At 39.0% G+C, this 21,956-nt stretch overlaps 1 protein-coding gene across 5 annotated transcripts in view; it reads right to left on the bottom strand.

The window, feature by feature from the left end:
• Positions 1–9,345: 9,345 nt before the first annotated feature.
• Positions 9,346–21,956, bottom strand: part of TMEM116 (transmembrane protein 116) — a 36,968-nt gene continuing 24,357 nt past the window's right edge. For 2 of the 5 annotated variants that reach the window (XM_010828603.1, XM_010828604.1), the window contains 3 exons: positions 20,613–20,757; positions 19,805–19,878; positions 17,531–19,007 (listed from right to left, as the gene is read on the bottom strand). In XM_010828603.1, the coding sequence (XP_010826905.1) occupies positions 18,801–19,007; positions 19,805–19,878; positions 20,613–20,757 (426 nt within the window). In that variant the 3' untranslated portion in view covers positions 17,531–18,800. Of the gene's footprint in view, positions 9,385–17,530; positions 19,008–19,641; positions 19,879–20,612; positions 20,758–21,956 lie in introns of those variants that run through there. The other 3 variants (XM_010828605.1, XR_824212.1, XM_010828606.1) reach the window with 3 other exon arrangements.

Genomic DNA, 21,956 nt, shown 5'->3' with positions numbered 1-21,956 from the left:
GAGAATCCCAGGGACGGGGGAGCCTGGTGGGCTGCCGTCTATGGGGTCACACAGAGTCGGACACAACTGAAATGACTTAGCAGCAGCAGCAGCAGTGGCATTAAGGCATGCTCCTTTTTCTGTTTCAGCTAAATGGTGGCCCCCTTATGATGAAAGAATCCCCAAATCGCCCATTTGGAAGAAGCTGAATATTTTATATTGAATAATTTTATACTGAATAATTTATATATATACAGAAATGATTTTACAGACCTGTTTCCTCATTACCGTGGATGAGGCTTTGGGTTGCAGAGGGGAATGCAGAGTCTGAACCAATGGACCACCAGAGAAGTCCTGTATAACATTTTCTAATTCATTCATCCACTGATAGATGACACCTAAGTTTCTTCTATGTCTTGGCAATTGTAAATAATGCTGCAATGAACATGGTGGTGCAGATATCTTTCTTCGTTGGCATTTTGTTTCCTTTGGATAAATGTCCAGAAGTGGACTGCTGGATCATACGGTAGTTTTACTTTTAACTTTTGAGGAACCTCCATAATGCTTGCCATAGTGGCTGCACCAGTTGCATAGCCATCAACAGTGTTCCTTTTTTTCCACATCCTCGCCAAAACTTATTTATTGTCATTTTGATAACAAGTGTGAAGTGATATCTCATTGTGGTTTTGATTTGCATTTCTGAGGAGATTAGTGATGCTGAGCACCTTTTCACGGACCTGTTGGCCATCTTTATGTCTTCTTTGGAAAAATGTCTATTCAGATCCTCTGTCCATTTTTAAATTGGATTTTTTTTTTGTTACATTCATCAGAGAAGATAAACAAACATGACAGACATTTTTGCTAAATTCACTGCAGATGGTGACTGCAGCCATGAAATTAAAAGATGCTTGCTCCTTGGAAGAAAAGTCATTATCAACCTAGACAGCATATTAAAAAGCATAGACATTACTTTGCCAACAAAGGTCCGTCTAGTCAAAGCTATGGTTTTTCCAGTAGTCATGTATGGATGTGAGAGTTGGACTATAAAGAAAGCTGAATACCAAAGAGTTGATGCTTTTGAACTGTGGTGTTGGAGAAGACTCTTGAGAGTTCCTAGGACTGCAAGGAGATCCAACCAGTCCATCCTAAAGGAAATCAGTCCTGAATATTCATTGGAAGGACTGATGCTGAAGCTGAAACTCCAATACTTTGGCCACGTGATGTGAAGAACTGACTTATTTGAAAAGACCCTGATGCTGGGAAAGACTGAAGGCGGGAGGAGAAGTGGACGACAGAGGAGGAGATGGTTGGATGGGATCACCAACTCAATGGACATGAGTTTGAGTAAGCTCCAGGAGTTGCTGATGGACAGGGAGGCCTGGCGTGCTGCAGTCCATGGAGTCACAAAGAGTCGGCAACACGACTGAGCAACTGAACTGAACGTAACAGTATTGATGAATCTTGAAAATATTATGCTAAGTGAAAAGAGCCAGTCAGAAAAGGACACAAATTGTATGATTCCATCTATATTAAATGCCTAGAATAGACAAATTCATAGGAAAAGCTGAGGTGGAAGAAGCTGAGGCAGAGAGCGGGTAATTAGGTACAATACTAAGTACTTTGGTCACACGTACTGTAGTCATAAGTACAACTGGCGCAAAAACATTTGGAAATAAACATAACCTTGTACTTGGTGGAAACAGATACATAAGGAAAGTAGGTATTAAAGTACAGCCTACTTCCTTTTCTGGTAAGCGGCCTGAGGTGATCCCTAAAAATGGTGCGCTATTCACTTGACCCAGAAAATCCCACAAAATCATGCAAATCAAGAGGTTCAAATCTTCGTGTTCACTTTAAGAACACTCATGAAACTGCCCAGGCCATAAAGGGTATGCATATCCGAAAAGCCACCAAGTATCTGAAGGATGTCACTTTAAAGAAGCAGTGTGTGCCATTCCGTCATTACAACGGTGTAGTTGGTATGTGTGCACAGGCCAAACAGTGGGGCTGGATGCAGGGTCGGAGGCCCAAAAAGAGTGCTGAATTTTCACTACACATGCTCAAAAATGCAGAGAGTCATGCTGAACTTAAGGGCTTAGATGTAGACTCTCTGGTCATTGAGCACATCCAAGTGAACAAAGCCCCCAAGATGCGGCGCAGGACTTACAGAGCTCACGGTCGGATCAACCCCTACATGAGCTCTCCCTGCCACATTGAGATGATCCTTACTGAAAAAGAGCAGATTGTTCCTAAACCAGAAAAGGAGGTTGCACAGAAGAAAAAGATCCCAGAAGAAACTGAAGAAACAAAAACTTATGGCCCGGGAATAAATGCTGCAAAAAATAAATGCAAATAAAAGTAAAAAAAAAAAATTAAAAAAAAATAAAGTACAGCCTACTAATGCTAAATGTCCAGTGAGTTGTGATTATCACTGTGTTTTACAGAAAGAATGGAGAACATCAGTTAATGAAATGAACAGGTAAGTAAAAGGTAAGAGGACTTCCAATATATACCAAAATGTTAATGCTAAATGATTATGTCAGGCATTATAGGATACTTCGAAACAATTACAGGTAGTCTCATTCAAAACTTATAATGTCAATCAGGCTGCAGTTTAAATATGTGTCTTGCAAAGACAGTCTCTTCAGCAAGTGCTATTGGGAAAGCTGAACAGTGCATGTAAATCAATGAAGTTAGAACCCACCATGACACTATAACCAAAAGTAAACTCAAAATGGCTTAAAGACTTAAATATCACACTTGACACCATAAAACTCCTAGAAGAGAACATAGGCAAAACATTCTCTGACTAAATCATAGCCACACTTAGGTCAGTCTCCCTAGGCAATAGAAATAAAAGCAAAAATAAACAAATGGGACCTAATCAAACTCAAAAGCTTTTGAACAGCAAAAGAAACCATGCACAAAATTAAAAAGACAACCTATGAACTGGGAGATAATATTCTTTAATGATGCAACTGACAAGGGCTTAATTTCCAAAATACATAAATAGCTCATATAATTCAATAACAAAAAACCAAACAACCCAATCAAGAAATGGGCAGAAATACTAAAGAACTGTTTCTCCAAAGAAGATATACAGATGTCCAACAGGCACACGGAAAGATGCTCAACATCACTGATTAGCAGACAAAGGAAAATCAACAAGGTACCACTTCATGTCAGTCAGAATGGCCATCATTAAAAAGTCTAAAAGTAATAAATGCTAGAGAGGGTGTGGAAAAAAGTGAACCCTCTCACAATGCTGGTGAGAATGTAAATTGGCACAGTCACAATGGAAAACAGCATGAAGGCTCCTTAAAAAACTAAAAATAGAGTTGTCATATGATCCAGAAATCCCACTCCTGGGCATATATCCAGACAAAATTCTAATTTAAAAAGACACATGCACTTCACTGTTCACAGCAGCATTATTTACAATAGCCAAGACATGGAAGCAACCTGTGTCCATTGATAGATGAATGGATAAAGAAGATATGAAATATACACACACACACAATACACACACACACACACACACAATGGAATACTATTCAGCCATAAAAATAACGTCATTTGCAGCAACTAGGATGGGCCTAGAGGTTATCACACTGAGTGAAAGGGAATAACATATGATACCATATGATATCATTTATATGTGGAATCTAAAATATACAAAATGAATTATTTATGAAACTGTTTTCAGACTCACACACATATAAAACAAACTTATAGTTACCAAAGGGAAAAGTGAGAAGGAGAGGGATAAATTAGAAGTTTGAGATTAGCAGATACAAACTACTATATGCAAACACAAGGTCCTAATGTATAGCACAGGAAACTACATTTAATATCCCATAATAAACCACAGTGGGAAAGAATATGAAAAAGAACATGTACATACATGTATAACTGAATCACTTTGGTGTATACTAGAAACTAACACATTGTAAATCAACTGTACCTCAAAAAAATAAGCAAATAAATAAATAAAACTTTGAAAAAATGCATGGGAAAAAGGAAATTCTAGGGCCTTCCCCTGGCAGTCCAGTGGTAAGAATTCGCCTTCCAATGCAGGGGGTGCAGGTTTGATCCCTGGTTGGGGAGCTAAGATCCCACATGCCTTGGGCCAAAAAACGAAAACAAAAGCAATGTTGTAACAAATTCAATAAAGCTTTAAAAAAAAAAAAGGAAATCCTAGCCAAGTTCTGTCAAAAGAGACTATGTGAGGGAAGTTAATAATAGTATCCTTATCTGTGTAGCACTTTTTATTTTACAAAGCATTTTTACAAATGCTATTGAATCATTAGTAAAGCTCATACAGATATTATTTCCACTTTATAAACAAGAAGCTGATGCTCAAAGAGATTAAATGACAAAAATATCAAAATCTGCAAATAACAAACTAAGTCCTGAATTTGGATTTTCTAGGTTAAAAAAAGAAAACAAAAAAAAACCTTTCAGTAAGGCTCCATATCACAGTGCATGGAAAAAGTTGATTTGCCACAAGATGTAGCATTCAATTCCTTAAAGGCTAGGAAACATATTTAATTATTAGGAAGGAAGATTTGCAGAAGGTGGCAACAGTAGTGCAATTAAAAAAAAAATCTCAACTCACAGCATAAAAACAGATAAAGCACTATGATGGTAAAAACTAAACCCTACAAACACCAAAAAATGATGACAAGGCATCTTACAAACCCCAATATACGGTTTAAAAGGTCAAACTACCAATAGCTCCAAAATCCAAGTGATATTAGTAACTGTCACAGAGAAAGTAGAGAGAAGTGATGGGACACCTTCTGGACCTGAGACCAGGAAAAACCCAAATATCCAACAGATATTCACTGGAAAGTATAGTGAGCCAATCTGAAAAGAAGTACCTGAAACTGAAGTTTTTGACATCTCAATTTTGGGGAGAATGCAAGGGGCTGATTTTAAGGGGTTAAGGGACCAGAGGAGTCTGGGACCTATGACTTTAAAAAGTAAAGGACAAAACTGCATGCTGGGGAGAATCCACTGAAAGTTGAATTCAAATTGTCCAAGACAAAAAAACAAAGAGATTTTAAGTGGAAATACATTCACTATTTCACTAATTAATACGCTGTTTGGCATTACATTTTGGTAAATGGTCTTTACCTGGTTATGCATATCTTTCCCTTCATGGATCACAGCCTTGTTGTGGTGGAGGGGTTTGTGTAACTCAACAAAGCTATGAGCCATGCCATGCAGGGCCAACCAAGACAGACTGGTCACAGTGGAGAGTTCTAACAAAATGTGGTCTACTGGAGGAGGGATGGCAAACCACTCCAGAACTCCACGAACAGAATGAAAAGGCAAAAAAACATGACATTGGAAGATGTGCCCCCCAGATTGGAAGGTGTCCAATATGCTACAAGGGAAGGGTGGAGAAATAGCTATAGAAAGAATGAAGAGGTTGGGCCAAAGCAGAAACAATGCTCAGTTATGGATGTCTGCGGGTGAAAGTAAAGTCCAATGCTCTAAAGAACAATATTGCATAGGAAACTGGAATGTTAGATCCATGAGCCAGGGTAAATTGGACATGGTCATGTAGGAGATGATGGCAAGAGTGAATGTCAACATCTTAGGAATCAGTTAACTAAAATGGTTGGGAACAGGCAAATTTAATACAGATGACCATTATACCTACTATGGTGGGCAAGAAGCTCTTAAAAGAAATAGGACTAGCACTCATGGTCAACAGAAGAGTTCGAAATACAGTACTTGGGTGCAATCTCAAAAACAATAGAATGATCTTGGTTTGTTTCCAAGGCAAACCATTCAACATCACAATAATCCCCATCTGTGCCCTACCACTAATGCTGAAGAAGATGAAGTTGAACAGTTCTACAAACATCTATAAGACCTTCTAGAACTAACGCCCAAAAAAGATGTTCTTTTCATCATAGGGGACTGGGATGAAAAGTAGGAAGTAACTTGCCTGAAGTAACAGGCAAGTTTGGCCTTGGAGTACAAAATGAAGCAGGCAAAGGCTAACAGAGTTTTGTCAAAAGAACATGCTGGTCATAACAAACATCCTCTTCCAACAATACAAGAGACAACTCTACACATGGGCATCACCAGATGGTTAATACTGAAATAAGATTAATTACGTTCTCTGCAGTCAAAGATGGAGAAGCTCTATACATCAGCAAAAACAAGACCTGGAGCTGACCATGGCTCAGATCTTATTGCAAAATTCAGGCTTAAATTGAAGAAAGTAGGGAAAACCATTAGGCCATTCCAGTAAAACCTAAATCAAATTCATTATGATTATACAGTAGAGGTGACAGATTGAAGGGGTCAGATCTGGTAGACAGAGTGCCTAAGGAAGTATGGACAGAGGTTCATAACATTATATAGGAGGCAGTGACCAAAACCATCCCAAAGAAAAAGAAATGCAAGAAGGCAAATTGGTTGTCTGAGGAGATTTTACAAATACCTGAGAAAAGAAGAGAAGCAAAAAACAAAGGAAAAAGGGAAATATAAACCCAACTGAATACACAATTCCAGACAACAGCAAGGAGAGATAAGAAAGCCTTCTTAAGTTAACAATGCAAAGAAACAGAGGAACATAAGAGGATGGGAAAGACTAGAGATCTCTTCAAGAAAACTGGAGAGATCTAGGGAACATTTCATGCAAGGATGAGCACGGTAAAGGGCACAAATGGTAAGGATAATAGAAGCAGAGAGGATTTAGAAGAGGTGGCAAGAATACATAGAACTATATAAAAGGGTCTTAATGACCCAGATAACCACGATGGTGTGGTCACTTACCTGGAACCAGACATCCTGGAGTGTGAAGTCAAGTGGAAGCATTACTACAAACAGGAAGCTTTACTACAGACAAAGCTAGAGGAAGTGGTGGAATTCAAGCTGAGCTATGTAAAATCCTGAAAGATGATGCTGTTAAAGTGCTGCACTCAATATGTCGTCAAATTTAGAAAACTCATAGGACTGGAAAAGGTCTTTTCATTCCAATTGCAAAGAAGGGCAATGCCAAAAAAATGCTCAAACTACTGTGCAATTGCACTCATTTCACATGCTAACAAGGTAATGTTCAAAATCCTTTAAGTTATGTTTCAGCAGTACATGAATAGAGAACTTCCAGATGTACAAGCTGGATTTAGAAAAGGCAGCACAACCAGAGATCAAGTTGCCAACATTTGTTGGATCATAAGGGAATTCCAGAGAAACATATTACTTCAGCTTCGTTGACTGTGTGAATCACAACAAACTGTGGAAAATTCTTAAAAGAGATGGGAATACCAGAACACCTTACCTATCTCATGAAAAACCCGTATGCAGGTCAAGAAACAACAGTTAGAACTGACTGTGGGAAAATGAACCAGTTCAAAACTGGGAAAGGAGTAAGACAAGGCTGTATATTGTCATCCTGCTTATTTAATTTATTTGTAGAGTCTATTGTGCAAAATGCCACACTGGATGAATCACAAGATGGAAGCAAGATTGCCAGGAGAAACAACCTCAGATATGCAGATGATACCACTCTAATTGCAGAAAGTGAAGAGGAACTAAAGAGCTTCTTATTGAAGATGAAAGAGGAGAGTGAAAAAGCTGGCTGAAAACCTAACATTCATAAAATGAAGATCATGGCATCAGTCCCATCACTCCATGGCAAACAGAAGGGGAAATGGGGGAAACAGTGACAGATCTTATTTTCTTGGGCTCCAAAATCACTGCAGATGGTGACTGCAGCCATGATATTCAAAGATGCTTGCTCCTTGGAAAGAAAGCTATGACAAACCTAGACAGCGTATTAAAAAGCAGAGACATCACTTTGCTGACAAAGGTCCATATGGTCAAAGCCACGGTTTTTCCAGTAGTCATATGTGGATGTGAGAGTTGGACCATAAAGAAGGCTGAGAGCTGAAGAACTGATGCTTTCGAATTGTGGTGCTAGAAAAGAATCTCTAGAGTCCCTTGGATTGCAAGGAGATCAAACCAGTCAATCTTAAAGGAAAACAACCCTGAATATTCTTTGGAAGAATTGATGCTGAAGCTGAAGCTCCAATACTTTGGCCACCTGATGTGAAGAGCCAAGTTACTGGAAAAGACCCTAATGCTGGGAAAGACTGATGGCAAGAGAAGAGGGCAACAGAGGATGAAATGGTTAGATAGCATTGCTGACACAATGGACATGAGTTTGGGAAAACTCCGGGAGATAGTGAAGGACAGGGAAGCCCATGGCTGTACTCCATGCGATTGCAGAGTCTGACATGACTTAGCAACTGGACAACAATAACAATGTAGTATTTTTGTATTCCCACTAAAGTTTTAAAATATGAATAACTAGTGACTTTTAACAACTTTTGGGCATGTACTCATATGTTCATTTTATTTCTCTTTTAGTTTGTGATGTGATGAATTATAATATATTTCTTAATGCTAAACTCATGCTTATGTTTCTGGCATACGCTTTTTTTAGCATGGTGTTTGCCTTGAATATTGTACAAGATTTTATTTCTAATATATTTCTTAAAATTGTTTTAATATACATCCAGAAAAAGTGAAATTTATTTCTGACTTTTTAAAAATGCCAGCTCTATCAAGTTAGGGAATTAAGATTACATTACCTCCACAAAGAATTTTTCACATTTTCCTTTAGATTTTAAAATTTAGTAATGAAGGAGTTGCACAAATAGTTTTATATAATTTAAAATCTTCTGCACCCATACTATACATTTCTAACTTACTCATTTCTTATTGTGGCAAGAATACAACAATTCTTAACAAAATTTTAAGTGTGTAATACAGTATTGTTGACTCTAGGTACAATGCTGTACAGCAGATCTGTAGAATTTATTAATCTTGCTGAACTGAAACTTTTTATTATTAGTGGGTAAAGCTCCATTTCCCCATATCCCTACTCTATGGCAATCACCATTCAACTCTCAGATTCTATAAATTTGACTAATTTAGATATCTCATATAAATAGAATGATGAGGTATTTGTATTTCTATGACTGGTCTATTTGACTCAGCATAACATCCTCAAGGTTCATCCATATTGTCACATGTTGCAAGATATCTTTATTTTTTAAGGCTCAGTAATACGGTATCGGTGAAGGCAATGGCACCCCACTCCAGTACTCTTGGCTGGAGAATCCCATGGACAGAGGAGCCTGGTAGGCTACAGTCCATGGGGTTGCTAAGAGTCGAACAGGACTGAGCGACTTCACTTTCACTTTTCACTTTCATGCACTGGAGAAGGAAATGGCAACCCACTCCAGTGTTCTTGCCTGGAGAATCCCAGGGACAGAGGAGCCTGTTGGGCTGCCATCTATGGGGTTGCACAGAGTCGGACACGACTGACGCGACTTAGCAGCAGCAGCAGTATGACATATATCACATTTTCTATATCTGTTGAAAAAACATTATCTTGTTGTGAATCTTAGTCACAGTGAACAAGGGAATGCTAATATCTTTTTAATACCATTCTGGCCTACAAGGTTTTTGCTGGAAAAATTAATGAGAATTTTTGGACATTTCTTTACAAAGAAAAATTGTGAGTAGTCAATTTTCTACAGCCTCTTTCAAAGTCCACTCTTTGACTTTAGACAATTTGTTTATATGCGTCTTAGTGTGAATTATCTTCAGATACATCTTGCTTGGTGATCTCTGGGGTTTGTGGATATGTATTGCCATTTGCTTCTCTACATTTGGGAAATTTTCAAATTTTTTAACAAGCTGTTTGGTCTTATTTTCTCTGTTCCAATTAGAACTCCTAAAATGTGTATATTGGTTGGCTTGATGATACTGCATAAAGTCCTTAAGCTTTCTTCACTGCTTTTCATTCTTCCTTTTTCCTTCTCTGCCTGAATTACTTCCAGTGCTGTCTTTGAGTTCACTGATCCTTTCTTCTGCTTGATCTAATATTGAACCCTTCTATTGACTTTTTTTTTCAGTTTAATTATTGTGTTCTTAAGTTTCATGACTTAGTTATGGAGTCCATGGGGTTAGTCAGTTAGTTAGCCCGTGGGGTCACAAAGAGTCATAATTTAGTGACTGAACAACAATAACCATGTAGTATCTTTGTATTCCCATTACAGTTTTAAAATATGAGTAACTAGTGACTTTTTAGTATCTGATACTTTTTAGTATCTTCCATCTGCCTGTCGAAATTTTCACTTTGTTCATGTGCTGTTCTCTTTGACTTCAGTGAGCATTTTCATAACAGTTATTTTGGATTCTCTATCAGGTAAATAATATACCTCCATCTCATTAGGGTTTCTGGACATCTATCTCGTTCCTTTATGTGGAACATGTTTGCCTGATTCTTCATTTCTTTAACTTTCTCTGTTGGTGTCTGTGTTTCAGACAAACCAGGTACCTCTCTCAGTCTTCACAGACTGGCCAAATACAGGACAAGACCTCCACCAATAACTCTGGCCAGAGATTCTCAGGGCCTTTCCCAACTTTTTCTCTCCCCAGGAAGCAGCAAGTGAGTCACAGCTACCCCTCAACTCTGTCTCCGCGGGAGATCCTCCTACAGTAGCAGGTAAATCTAGCCCAGTCTTTAATGTTGTTTTTGTTCAGTTGCTAAATCGTGCCCTACTCTTTACAACCCCATGAACTATAGCACACCAGGCCACTCTGTGCTCCACTACCACCTGGAGTTTGTTCAAATTCATGTCCATTGAGTCAGTGATGCTAACTAACCATCTCAACCTCTGTCGCCCTCTTCTACTGCCCACAATATTTCCCAGCAACAGTGGGAAGTTGCTGTGGGAAGTTCCAGTGCATTGGCTCTTCATATCAGGTGGCCAAAGTACTGGAACTTCAGCAACACTTTCTTTTGAGGTCTCTGCTTTATTCCTTGGGTCCTGGTGCACACAAGACCTTGTATGTGCCCTCCAAGAGTAGAGTTTTTGTTTCCCCCAGTCCTCTGAAATTCCTGTAATCAAGCTTCACTGGCTTTCAAAGCCAGATTTTCTGGGGCCTCCTCCTCCTGTTGCCAGACATCCAGGCAGGGGAGCCTCACATGGGGATCAATATTTTCACTCCTGTGGGAGAACTTCTGTGGTATAATTATTTCGAGTTTGTGAACTGCCCACCTGGTGGTATGGGATTTGATTTTATCACAATTGCACCCCTCCTACCATCTCACTGCCTGGAAAATCCCATGGATGGAGGAGCCTGGCAGGCTACAGTCCATGGGGTCGCCAAGAGTTGGACAGACTAAGCGACTTCACTTCACTTCACCTTCACCATCTCATTTGTGGCTTCTTTCTATTTGGATGTAGGGGATCATTTCTGGTAGGTTCCAGCAATTTTTGTTGGTGGTTCTTCAGTAGTTAGTTGTGATTTGGTGTTTTCATAAGAAGTGGTGAGCTCACATCCTTCTACTCTGCCATCTTGTCTCTGTCTCAGCTTAAGGCTCTTGACAAAAGCTTTTACTTTGATTAGGTCCAATTTATGGATTTAAAAATTTTATGGATCATGCTTTTGGTGCCACATTTAAGAATTCTTCAGCAAGTTTTAGATCCAAAATATACGCTGCTGCTGCTGCTGCTAAGTCGCTTCAGTCGTGTCCGACTCTGTGCGACCCCAGAGACAGCAGCCCACCAGGCTCCCCCGTCCCTGGGATTCTCCAGACAAAAACACTGGAGTGGGTTGCCATTTCCTTCTCCAATGCATGAAAGTGGAAAGTGAAAGTGTTGTGTCCGACTCCTAGCGACCCCATGGACTGCAGCCCACCAGGCTCCTCCACCCATGGGACCCTCCAGGCAAGAGTACTGGAGTGGGTTGCCATTGCCTTCTCCGAAAATATACGCTATGTTTTCTTCTAAAAAGTTTTGTATTTTATATTTATATCTATGATCCATTTGGAGGTAATTTTTGTATGAAGTGTTAGGTTTAGGTTAAAGTTCTTCTCAGCAGCATGTCCAATTTTCCAGCAAGATTTGTTGAAAAGACTATTCTCCTTCCACAGAATTGCTTTTCCCCTTTTGTCAAAAATCAGATGACCATACATGTGGGTTCTCTATTTCTGAATTCTTTATTCTGTTCCAATGATCTATGTGTCTATCCCATCACCAATACCACACAGTCTTGAAACTCAGTAGAGTGGTTCCTCCCACATTATTCATCCCCAAAATTATTTAAACTATTCTATTTATTGTCTTTCATAAAGTTTATATTCACAATAAATGTTTCACAATTATACATACATCAAATTATGTTGTACACTTCAAATACATAAAATTTTATTTGTGAATTATATTTCAATAAAGCTACAGGGAGAAAATTGAGGAGAAAAAAATACCAAGAGCTTGATAAGAAAAAAATATTAACAATTATTAAAGGATATAAAAATGGCTTTTAAACATATTAAATATTTAAATTCACTCAAAATTAGAAAAAAATAAAAGTTAAACAATACTGACATGCTACTTATACTCTATCAGTTTGGTGAAATGATATATTATGATATATTCTGTTGCTTAGATTTTGGGGAAATAGGCATTCTAATACATTGCTAGTGGGAATTAAAAGTGGCAAAAAGCTTCTGAAGTTCCCTTCATATATTTGGGAATATCAGACAAGCTATAAATGTCATTAGTATGAACACTATCTTCTCATTTCTAGGAATATTCTTCCACAAAAAAAATATATGTGCAACATTATTTGCTGATGATAGTGTATTAATTTCGAAATAAACAACCTAAAAGCCCACATATAGGAGAGTAACTGAATAAATTATGGTACATCCATAAATCTAAATACTACGCGATTATAAAAAAGAGAATGAGGAAGATTTTTTACAAACTGATATGAAGTGATTTACAAGCTATATCTTTAAGTTTAGAAAGGAAAGTAGATAATGTTATGCTATATTTACATATGAAAAAGGGGAATATAAGGAAATACACATGTATCTGCTTATTTGTACAGAAAGAAATACAGGAGAAATAAACCAAGTACTATTGAGACTGATGACTGAAAACCGAGTGGAAAGAATGAGGACATGGGAACAGATGAGAGGCTCAAGGAGGTGTACTATGAATACACTTCTTTGGTATAGTAGGTGGCACTAGTGGTAAAGAACTCACTTACCAATGCATGAAATGTAAGGGACGTGGGTTCGATCCCTGGGTTGGCCAGATCCCTTGGAGGAGAGCATTGCAACCCACTCCAGTATTTTTGCCTGAAGAATCTCATGGACAAAGGAGCCTGGCAGGCTACAGTCCATAGTGTCACAAAGAGTCAGACACAACTGAAGCAACTTAGCATGCACTGACTTTTAGAATCATGATAACATTTCACATACTCCCTCAAAATAAGCATCATCCAAAATGTGGGAGCAAATCAGAATGAAATACAAAAAGTAACATATGACCTTAACTATATTAGAAATGAATAACATGACCACACTGAATAGGTCTAGACAAAACAGTACCAATCTAAATAATTCTGGGAAACGTTATTTTGACCTCATATGTAAGGCTAAAAATAAAGGAACTGAACATAAACTCTGTTCTCCAGTTCGTAGACTTCCTTTTCACAGAGGCCTGGGTTAGTTCCTCTAAAAATACTTCACATGTATTCTAGGATTGAGCAAATAAACAAACATTGTAAATAATGTAAAAAAAAAGGAAAAGGACTGGAGGTTTGAAATGGGCTATAAGATATAGAATAGAGAATGGTGTGAATGGCATTCAACAGCAGAAGCCGGTGACTTACTCAAAAATCCACAAACCCCTGCTCTGGAAACTTCATAGTGTCAATAATTCAAAAGCATACTAGATGACAGGAGGAGAAAGCTGTTCCACAGAAACTAGGACTGAGGGAAGAGGTTATATATTTTTCTTTTCTTGGGGCCTGATCTGTTATCACTGTACTGGCTGGACATCTAAAAGTTGCCTCTCCTTGATATACCCTTCTATGAAGACAGCAGGAACTCGGCTAAAGATTACTGCTGCTGCTAAGTCGCTTCAGTTGTGTCTGACTCTGTGCAACCCCATAGACTGCAGCCCACCAGGCTCCCCCCGTCCCTGGGATTCTCCAGGCAAGAACACTGGAGTGGGGTGCCATTGCCTTCTCCAAAGAGTACTACAACTGCTGTTTTTTGAGGGTGGTTACAAAGTGAGGACACCCCTAAAGAGTTCGAGCTTGAGAGAAACAGGAAGTGACATAGACAAAAGGTAGTGTCATCATGTAGTACTCTGAGGGTGGGAGCGGCTATTCTTCTTGCAGGCAGCATAGTTTTGATCTTTGTCCAAACAACTGTGTCACTGACAAATAATTGTGTCCCAGGGAAATCAACTCACAATCAATTTGCTGTTTCACTTGGGCGATGATAATGACGACCCCAGTTTGTTACTCTGCCTGCCTCCTATCCTTTCTTCTACAAAATCAAGTGATAATGGGTTAAGTTTTAGAGTGATTTCTCTTTTAGGAATCCCACTTAGGGCATTTGAAAATGGCCCCTTCCCATATAAAGCCTAGTGTCACTTGATTGGTAATTCTGACTGTTCTTCCAGGGATACATTGTAGCGGGAATCTCTTTATTACAAAAGTCTTTCCTAGGAACCTGATGATATTCAGAGGACAAGAAGAAAAAGCAGAAAAAGTGTACAAAGTCCTGCCCAAACAAGGGAAATGACATATTATTATTAATTTGAAGCAAAAGAAAAGATTATTTATTTCTTTTTTACACAAGTTCTCTCTTCATACATGTCAAAATGGGAAACTAGTCTTGCTTTTATTCAGGATGACTGAGTATTCAGAGGATGACCTGGATTCTTTTGTGATAATGAGCCCTTGCTCAGGTCAGAAGGGAATCCTGACCTTATATGGCACTGTCTTTGGCATCAAGTCTATACATCCTCAGCATATGGTTTATGCACATCTTCAAAATCCGGTTACTCTTGTGTAATCCGTGAAGATAAACAAGAGGAACTCTTAAGCATTTCACAATTTCAGAGCAGAACAGGATTTCCTCAGTTCCTATGCCTTATATATGGCCATTTCCCAAGTATGTTCAAGTTGACTGTGGTTGACAGTGATTCCAAATGCGGGAATAATAAGTTACCAAGATCCCAAAGATGTTAACAGATTCCATGCTCTGGTTAATAGGTGATGGTGGTGGTTTAGTCACTAAGTCATGTCCGACTCTTGAGACTCCATGGACTAAAAGCCTGCCAGGCTCCTCTGTCCATGGGATTCTCGAGGGAAGAATATTGGATTGGGTTGCCATTTCCTTCTCCAGTGGTCAACAGGTACACCAAGGATATAACATGAAAGTGGTACTTAAGAAGTTAGAGATATGGACAGAAAAAAACCATTGTGCAAATCTTCCTGAATTTGTAGGAAACACTTAAAAATTTTAACCACTAGAGAGACTGGCATCTCTTGGGAGAGGTGAACATGATGCTGCTCATATGACTGCTGGCCAAAGTTTTGGGAATTACCAGGGCCATACATTTATTTCTGTGGTATCTGTACTGCCAAAAATGCAACCCTGATGACTCTTTCTTTCAAAAAGATACACCAAAATTCACAGCTTTCACAGCTCATGAGGTTGGCCATCATTTGGGAATGAAGCATGACCATGCGGTCTGTAAATTCCATGGCCAGAATCTCTATATGGCCCATGAATTTATTATTATAGATATGAGCTTCAGCAATTGCAGCCTCCCTATTTCCACACATTGTTGCACAGAAAGGGCTGCCTATTTAATAAATCTGAGGTCCAAAGCTCCTTTTGAAAGCTGTACTGTGGGAAAAAGACAGTAGATAAGGGTGAAGAATGTGACTATGGCAGTGGTCTTCAAAAGAATCACTGTTGTCTGCCCTCATGCCGGCTGAAGAAGGGTTCAGATTTTGCATTTGGATCTTGCTGCAAAAACCACAAATCTCTAAAGACAACCACACCCTGCCACATCAGTGCGGATGAGCGTGACCTCCCAGAATACTGTGATGGCACCCCAAGTAGTGCCACACAGACACCTACAAGCAAAATGCACCCCTTGGAAGGAACAAGGTTATTGTTGCCAAGGCCAGGGTTGAAGCCTAGAGAATCTCTTTGTTAAAATCTTTGAAAGGAGTACAAAGGTTGCCCAGAAAAGTTGCTAATGTGAATGAATACCAAGGGAGACAGGTTTTGGAACTGTGGCAGTGAAGTCTTCAGCCAGAGCAACGCCAAAGATGTAAAATGTGGAAGGTGCCTATGTGAAAATATCCAAAGACTCTCATGCATTGAAAAAACCTCAAACACTTACCCATTTCCCCATGAAGAACACGTGGTGGTGCAGTACAGAGATTTTTGAAGCCACAGACAGGGCTAATGAGGGGAAGGTGAAGGATGATACAACATGTGGTCCAAGAAAGATCTGTATCAATCAAAGCTGCATAGATATCACTGTATCCCACTAGGACTGCAACCTAGAGAAGTATCAGAGTCACGGGAGGGGTGTTCACAGAAATTTTAAGAACTGCCACTGTATCTATGTCTATGCTCCTCCTACATGTGAATTCAAGGGCGAGAGGGGCAGTCTGAATAGTGGCCCTCCTACTCTTAGTATAATGAAGAGCTGATAATCCTAATCTTGCCTAATCTTTTATTATTTTTCATTCCCACTATCTTTTTGCTTGCCTACATCTATAAACTATCCAAGACCAGTGTCAATGCAAAAAATTCATCAGAGAAGATAAACAAACCTGACAGACATTTGATAATTATCTTCTTTTTGGAAATAAAGTCAAATATGAAGTGATACTGATAGGACTTTTTAAGAAATGGGCTCCTTACCTCACGTATCCCTCAAGGCCTATGGAAAGAATTCTTGTTTCCATCTGTCTTTCTATATGCTGAATTCTTACTAGTTTTTAAATTAAAATAAGTGAAGGCAGCTCTCTAGGTGAGGTATCTTTCTCATTCTGTGCCACCCAAAAATCTGTGCTACACACCTTGAGAGGTCTCAAGATATCTTGATAGAATGAGGTCAGGTTACCATCCTTAGAAAGGCTGAAGCTCATGGCCTAAAACCTAAAGAGCTATTATTGAGTTCCCTAACATTTCTATTGGTTGGATGGCATCACCAACTCAATGGACATGAGTTTGACCAAACTCCTGAAGACAGTAAAGGACAGGGAAGCCTGGCGTGCTGCAGTTCATGGGATCGCAAAAAGTCAGATATGACTTAGCAACTGAACAGCATTTCTATTGAAAATTCCTTTGGGAAGATCTCTGGTACTTACTTTTCAGAGTATATTGTCTTCAGCTCAGTTGAGTCACTTAGTTGTGTCTGACTCTTTGTGACCCCATGGGTTGCAGCACACCAGGCTTCCCTGTCCATCACCAACTCCCGGAGCTTACTCAAACTCATGTCCATAGAGTCGGTGATGCCATCCAACCATCTCATCCTCTGTTGTCCCCTTCTCCTCCTGCCTTCAATCTTTCCCAGCATCAGGGTCTTTTCTAATGAGTCAGTTCTTCGCATCAAGTGGCCGAAGTATTGGAGTTTCAGCTTCAACATCAGTCCTTCCAATGAATATTCAGGATTGATTTCTAATATATTATCTAATATATTTCTAATATATTGTATACTATTTTATCTCCCATTATAATCTACTCTGTCAATTTTCTCTAATCTTAACGATTTTACCTTGTATAGGCCAAGGAAATATATTAGGTGAAAAGTATCTGATTTAATAAACACTCCAGATGTTTTAGTTGATTATCATTCTAGTTTTTGTCCATTTGACTTTCCCCTTTGTTTAGGCATCACAGCATCTGATGCCCTGGCCCTGGTTTGGCTTTGCTCATGACTTAACTAGAGAGACCAAACATCATTTGTTACATGACTCAAGAGGAAGAAACATTAAACATCCCTACCCATGAATAAGCCTCTTCAGTGTGGGAGTCTTTTCTTTCCCAAAGGTTCAATTCTACTTGTTAGTCATTCATTCACCTGTTTATTCATTTATTCAATAAACATATATTTAGCACTTCCAGTCAGATTGAACCATGTAAAATAGATGACATTAGACCATTTTAACCTACAAAAATGGCAAGTTCATAATGTTCAATCTAATTCTACATCTAAGCACTATGAAACCTACAACCTAGGATTTCTGCTTATAAATGAGAGTTGAGAAGTTTTTGATTCAGCTTTAGTCCTGATTTCTCTTAAATCTTATTATCCACTGTAACTTCAAAAGACTGGCCTTAACTTTCTAGAAGGGAATGGTTTCTATTGTTAAGACCTAGAACAGCATGGAATATATACGAGACTAGGATGTTGAGTGTCTGAGGATCTCCCTATCACTTTTTTGACACCTTCTGTCCTTTCTTCTTCTGAATTTCCAAAACTCTGTTCAAAGGAGGTAAAACCAGGACTTTCTCTGTTCAACAGAAGGAAGAGCAATGTAAATATCTGAGAAAGTTGTTACATGCCACACTGCTTCCCCTACAACCACACAGTAGAGGGCCTGGAAATACTTTGTATAAATAATAACTAATAATAACTTGAAATTTATTTTTTTCCAGAAGAGACTCCACAAATCTAGTATCTATTCAAGTAATATGAGTGTATCTCTTAGGTGGAAAGTAGCTTCATCTCCCTGAACAGTGACTTAATCTGTGAATCTAAGAATAATGGATAGATTCCACCCACTTCAACTAGAGTAGCTACCAATCATGGTACTATATTCTCTTTCACTTCTATAGCTTAAGGTATGGTTAGAAAAGACTTAAGATGTTGACTGCAAACACTCTGCCCAAACCATTAGTGCAGAATAATTCCAGTTCTGGATGTTCTAGTTTTATAGTTTCAAAGAATGGTAGAGGTGCTAGTAGCAAAAGCAAGAGTTGACTCCAACGGATCTAGGCCCCTGCAATAGAATCTTTTCTGTGAGCATAATAATGGTGTCTGGGTGTCTGCATCACGCCGAGCCTCTTGCTTTAGTTGGTAGAACTTGTACTGTGTCCAGCCATATACTCCACAGTTGAGCAGACCCTGAGATGATGTTGTTAGAGCCTGGAGGAGATGAAGGGGTGATGGAGCCCATCCTTCAGGTTTTCAGAGATTTGGGGAGGAGTTCCATTCCTCTTATTTATAAATCATTGTTATATTCACTTCAAAAATCAAGATTTGGTGTTGTTTTTAAAAACCATTTTTCATCTCTTCCTGAACTCACTTTTCACTGTTCTTTCACTGTTCACTTTTCTTTCACTGAACTCACTGTTCTTTGTCATGAGAGTTAGTCATATTTCTTACCTTATACATACAGACAATGAAGTGGTTTCAATATCCCACCTTATTGCCCCATTTCCTGGGTTAGGCTTGAGGAAACTGCCAAGCAGCATAGTCTGAGAGCCCCCAAAAACCTACTTAAATCTGACAAGGAGGGAAAGAATCATTCTTTTCTTTGTTTCTTTCTCTCTGTTCACCTAGAATAGCTAATTTATCTATTCATTTCACTCTGGATGAGAGACAATCATGTCACTATCAGTGTTTCATAAGAACATTACCTGGAAGAGCTTGTCTTTTGTTACCCATCCCTTAAAAAAACATATCAATAAAATGAAATTGGTTAGAGACACACAAGCTCTGAAATGCATGGCAGCACTTTCATAAAGATATCCACCTCATCAATGAGGAAATTTTCAAATTTTTTAGAACTGAATGCAAATAATATATTTTTCTCTTGCAATGTAGAAAGAAATACCCTAAGCAGGGGGCGGGGAATGTGCTTACTGAATTTTGGCAGTGTAAGAGAACATGATAAGAAAGTGTAAAAACAGACATGCTGGATGTTTTTTTGAAGATGTTACCTGGAGAACATAGAGGGCCATATGAAGTCTGGTGTCCTGTAGTTTTGTCAGCTTTATGATCATCAGAATGACCACTGTGAAAACACGAAGCACAGATCTTGTTGCCAATTCTGGGTATCTGAGCATACATTTTTTCGGTATAAACACTTAAGCACTGTGAGAATTACAGGCATAATGAAGACTAGCAGTGAGATAAACCAGTTATATAAACCACTGGCTTCAGGTCTCCTCCAACAGCAGGTCTCCACTGCTATCCCTCAGCAATTAAACTTTGCAGATTATTAAGAATAGTAATGGAAGCAAGACATACTATAGGAAGGACATAAGTTACAATTTTTAACTTATGTTTATCAAGCCTTTTCATAAACTTTATCCAATCTGATCCTCACATTATAACTCTGTGTAGTAGAAATGGCAGGTCTTAATATCTCTGAGTTCTGTCATGACATTTCCTCTCATATTATTTCATGTCTGCTGCTGCTGCTGCTAAGTCGCTTCAGTCGTGTCTGACTCTGCGCGACCCCATAGACGGCAGCCCACCAGGCTCTGCCGTCCCTGAGATTTTTCAGGCAAGAACACTGCAGTGGGTTGCCATTTCCTTCTCCTATTTCATGTCTAATTATCTCAATTTCTAAAAACATAAGAAGGAAAAGAAGTTAAGGAGGTTGAGAAAAACTGGAAATATGGGTGGGACCAAAGTAAATTTTATATGCTGGATAGGACATACTTCTTGGTGAAACTACTTTGCTTGATTACAGTCTAACAATTACCCTTTTCACTGCCCAGATCTTTCAGTTAAGATACCCACCTGGGCTCCAGCAGCAAAAGAAGGCCACTGGGTAGAAACGTACTCGCTGCTCCATGATATGAATCACTGCCCACTGTTCACTCCCCAGAAAGCCAGTCGATTTCAGAAACTTCTTGTAAAGTATCTGGGCTTGAATGAGTAAGACCTAAACATGGGTTAGAGCAGTGAGTAGTCTGCCTAATGCTTACTAAAATTTCCCTGTCTAGCCTGTCATTTTGGAGAGAGCCTTCTCTTAGGATGTGACAGCAGGAAAGACCATCCTCTTTATTGTCTTTACTATCTGAGATCAGGTTTTTCTTTTTCTTTTTTTTTTTGAGAGAAAATTCTCCAGAGTGATCTTTTGCTTGGCCAGGGAAATGGACAAATATTAGTCAAACCTGTGGTTATCATGTTCAATATGTAAAATTTACATCAACCCTAAAGCTTTTATTTTTCTCAATGAGGTTACTTGCAATATGCATGGGAAATTAAAACTAAGATATAACCAGATTCTCTTGTAAAACACTTTCTTAGAGGTTGTGTTAGTGTTCTAGCTTAATACCTTTTAAATAAATACTTTAGCACTTGCCAGAGCTTAATATTCTCAGCTCCCCAAAAAAAAAGTTTTAGGAAGTTTCTTACTATCTTTAGATGGAAAACAGATTGTTTTTCCCTTCCAACTGGGAACAATTTGAATACGCTTTAGTTAAGGAAATAAATATAAATCAGTTAAATATCTTTTCTGTGGGGGAGTAAGTTAGGTAATAAACCTGAGCTTCCCAGGTGGCTCTGTGGTAAAGAATCTGCCCGCCAATGCAGGAGACGTGGGTTCTATCCCTGGGTTGGGAAGATCTCCCTGGAGAAGGAAATGGCAACCCACTCCAGTATTCTTGCCTGGGAAATCCCATGGACAAAGGAGCCTGGGTGGGGCTACAGTCCATAGAATTGCAAAAGAGTTGGACACAACTTCAGTGACTAAAACAAGTAAAACAATAACAACAAAAAAATGTGACCAAATCTGAAACTTTTTTCAAATAATCCAGATCTTCCTGGTGGCTCAGACGGTAAAGTATCTGCCTTCAATGTGGGAGACCCGGATTCGATTCCTGGGTCAGGAAGATCCCCTGGAGAAAGAAATGGCAATCCACTCCAGCACTCTTGCCTGGAAAATCCCATGACGGAGGAGCCTGATAGGCTACAGTCCATGGGGTTGCAAAGAAGTCGGACATGACTGAGTGACTTTACTTTCACTTTTCACTAAGTTAATAACCCAATTCCTTAAGTTTAGTCATGCATTTTCCTTTACCCACAGACACAGGAATCAAAAGGAGGCCGAAACTTGACTTGAGATTATTTATGTCTAGT

The sequence above is a fragment of the Bison bison genome, unplaced genomic scaffold (assembly GCF_000754665.1).
Source record: "Bison bison bison isolate TAMUID 2011002044 unplaced genomic scaffold, Bison_UMD1.0 scf7180017864495, whole genome shotgun sequence".
Taxonomy (NCBI): domain Eukaryota; kingdom Metazoa; phylum Chordata; class Mammalia; order Artiodactyla; family Bovidae; genus Bison; species Bison bison.
Note: the sequence above shows the minus strand (reverse complement) of the source record. Positions and strands in the feature narration are given on the sequence as shown.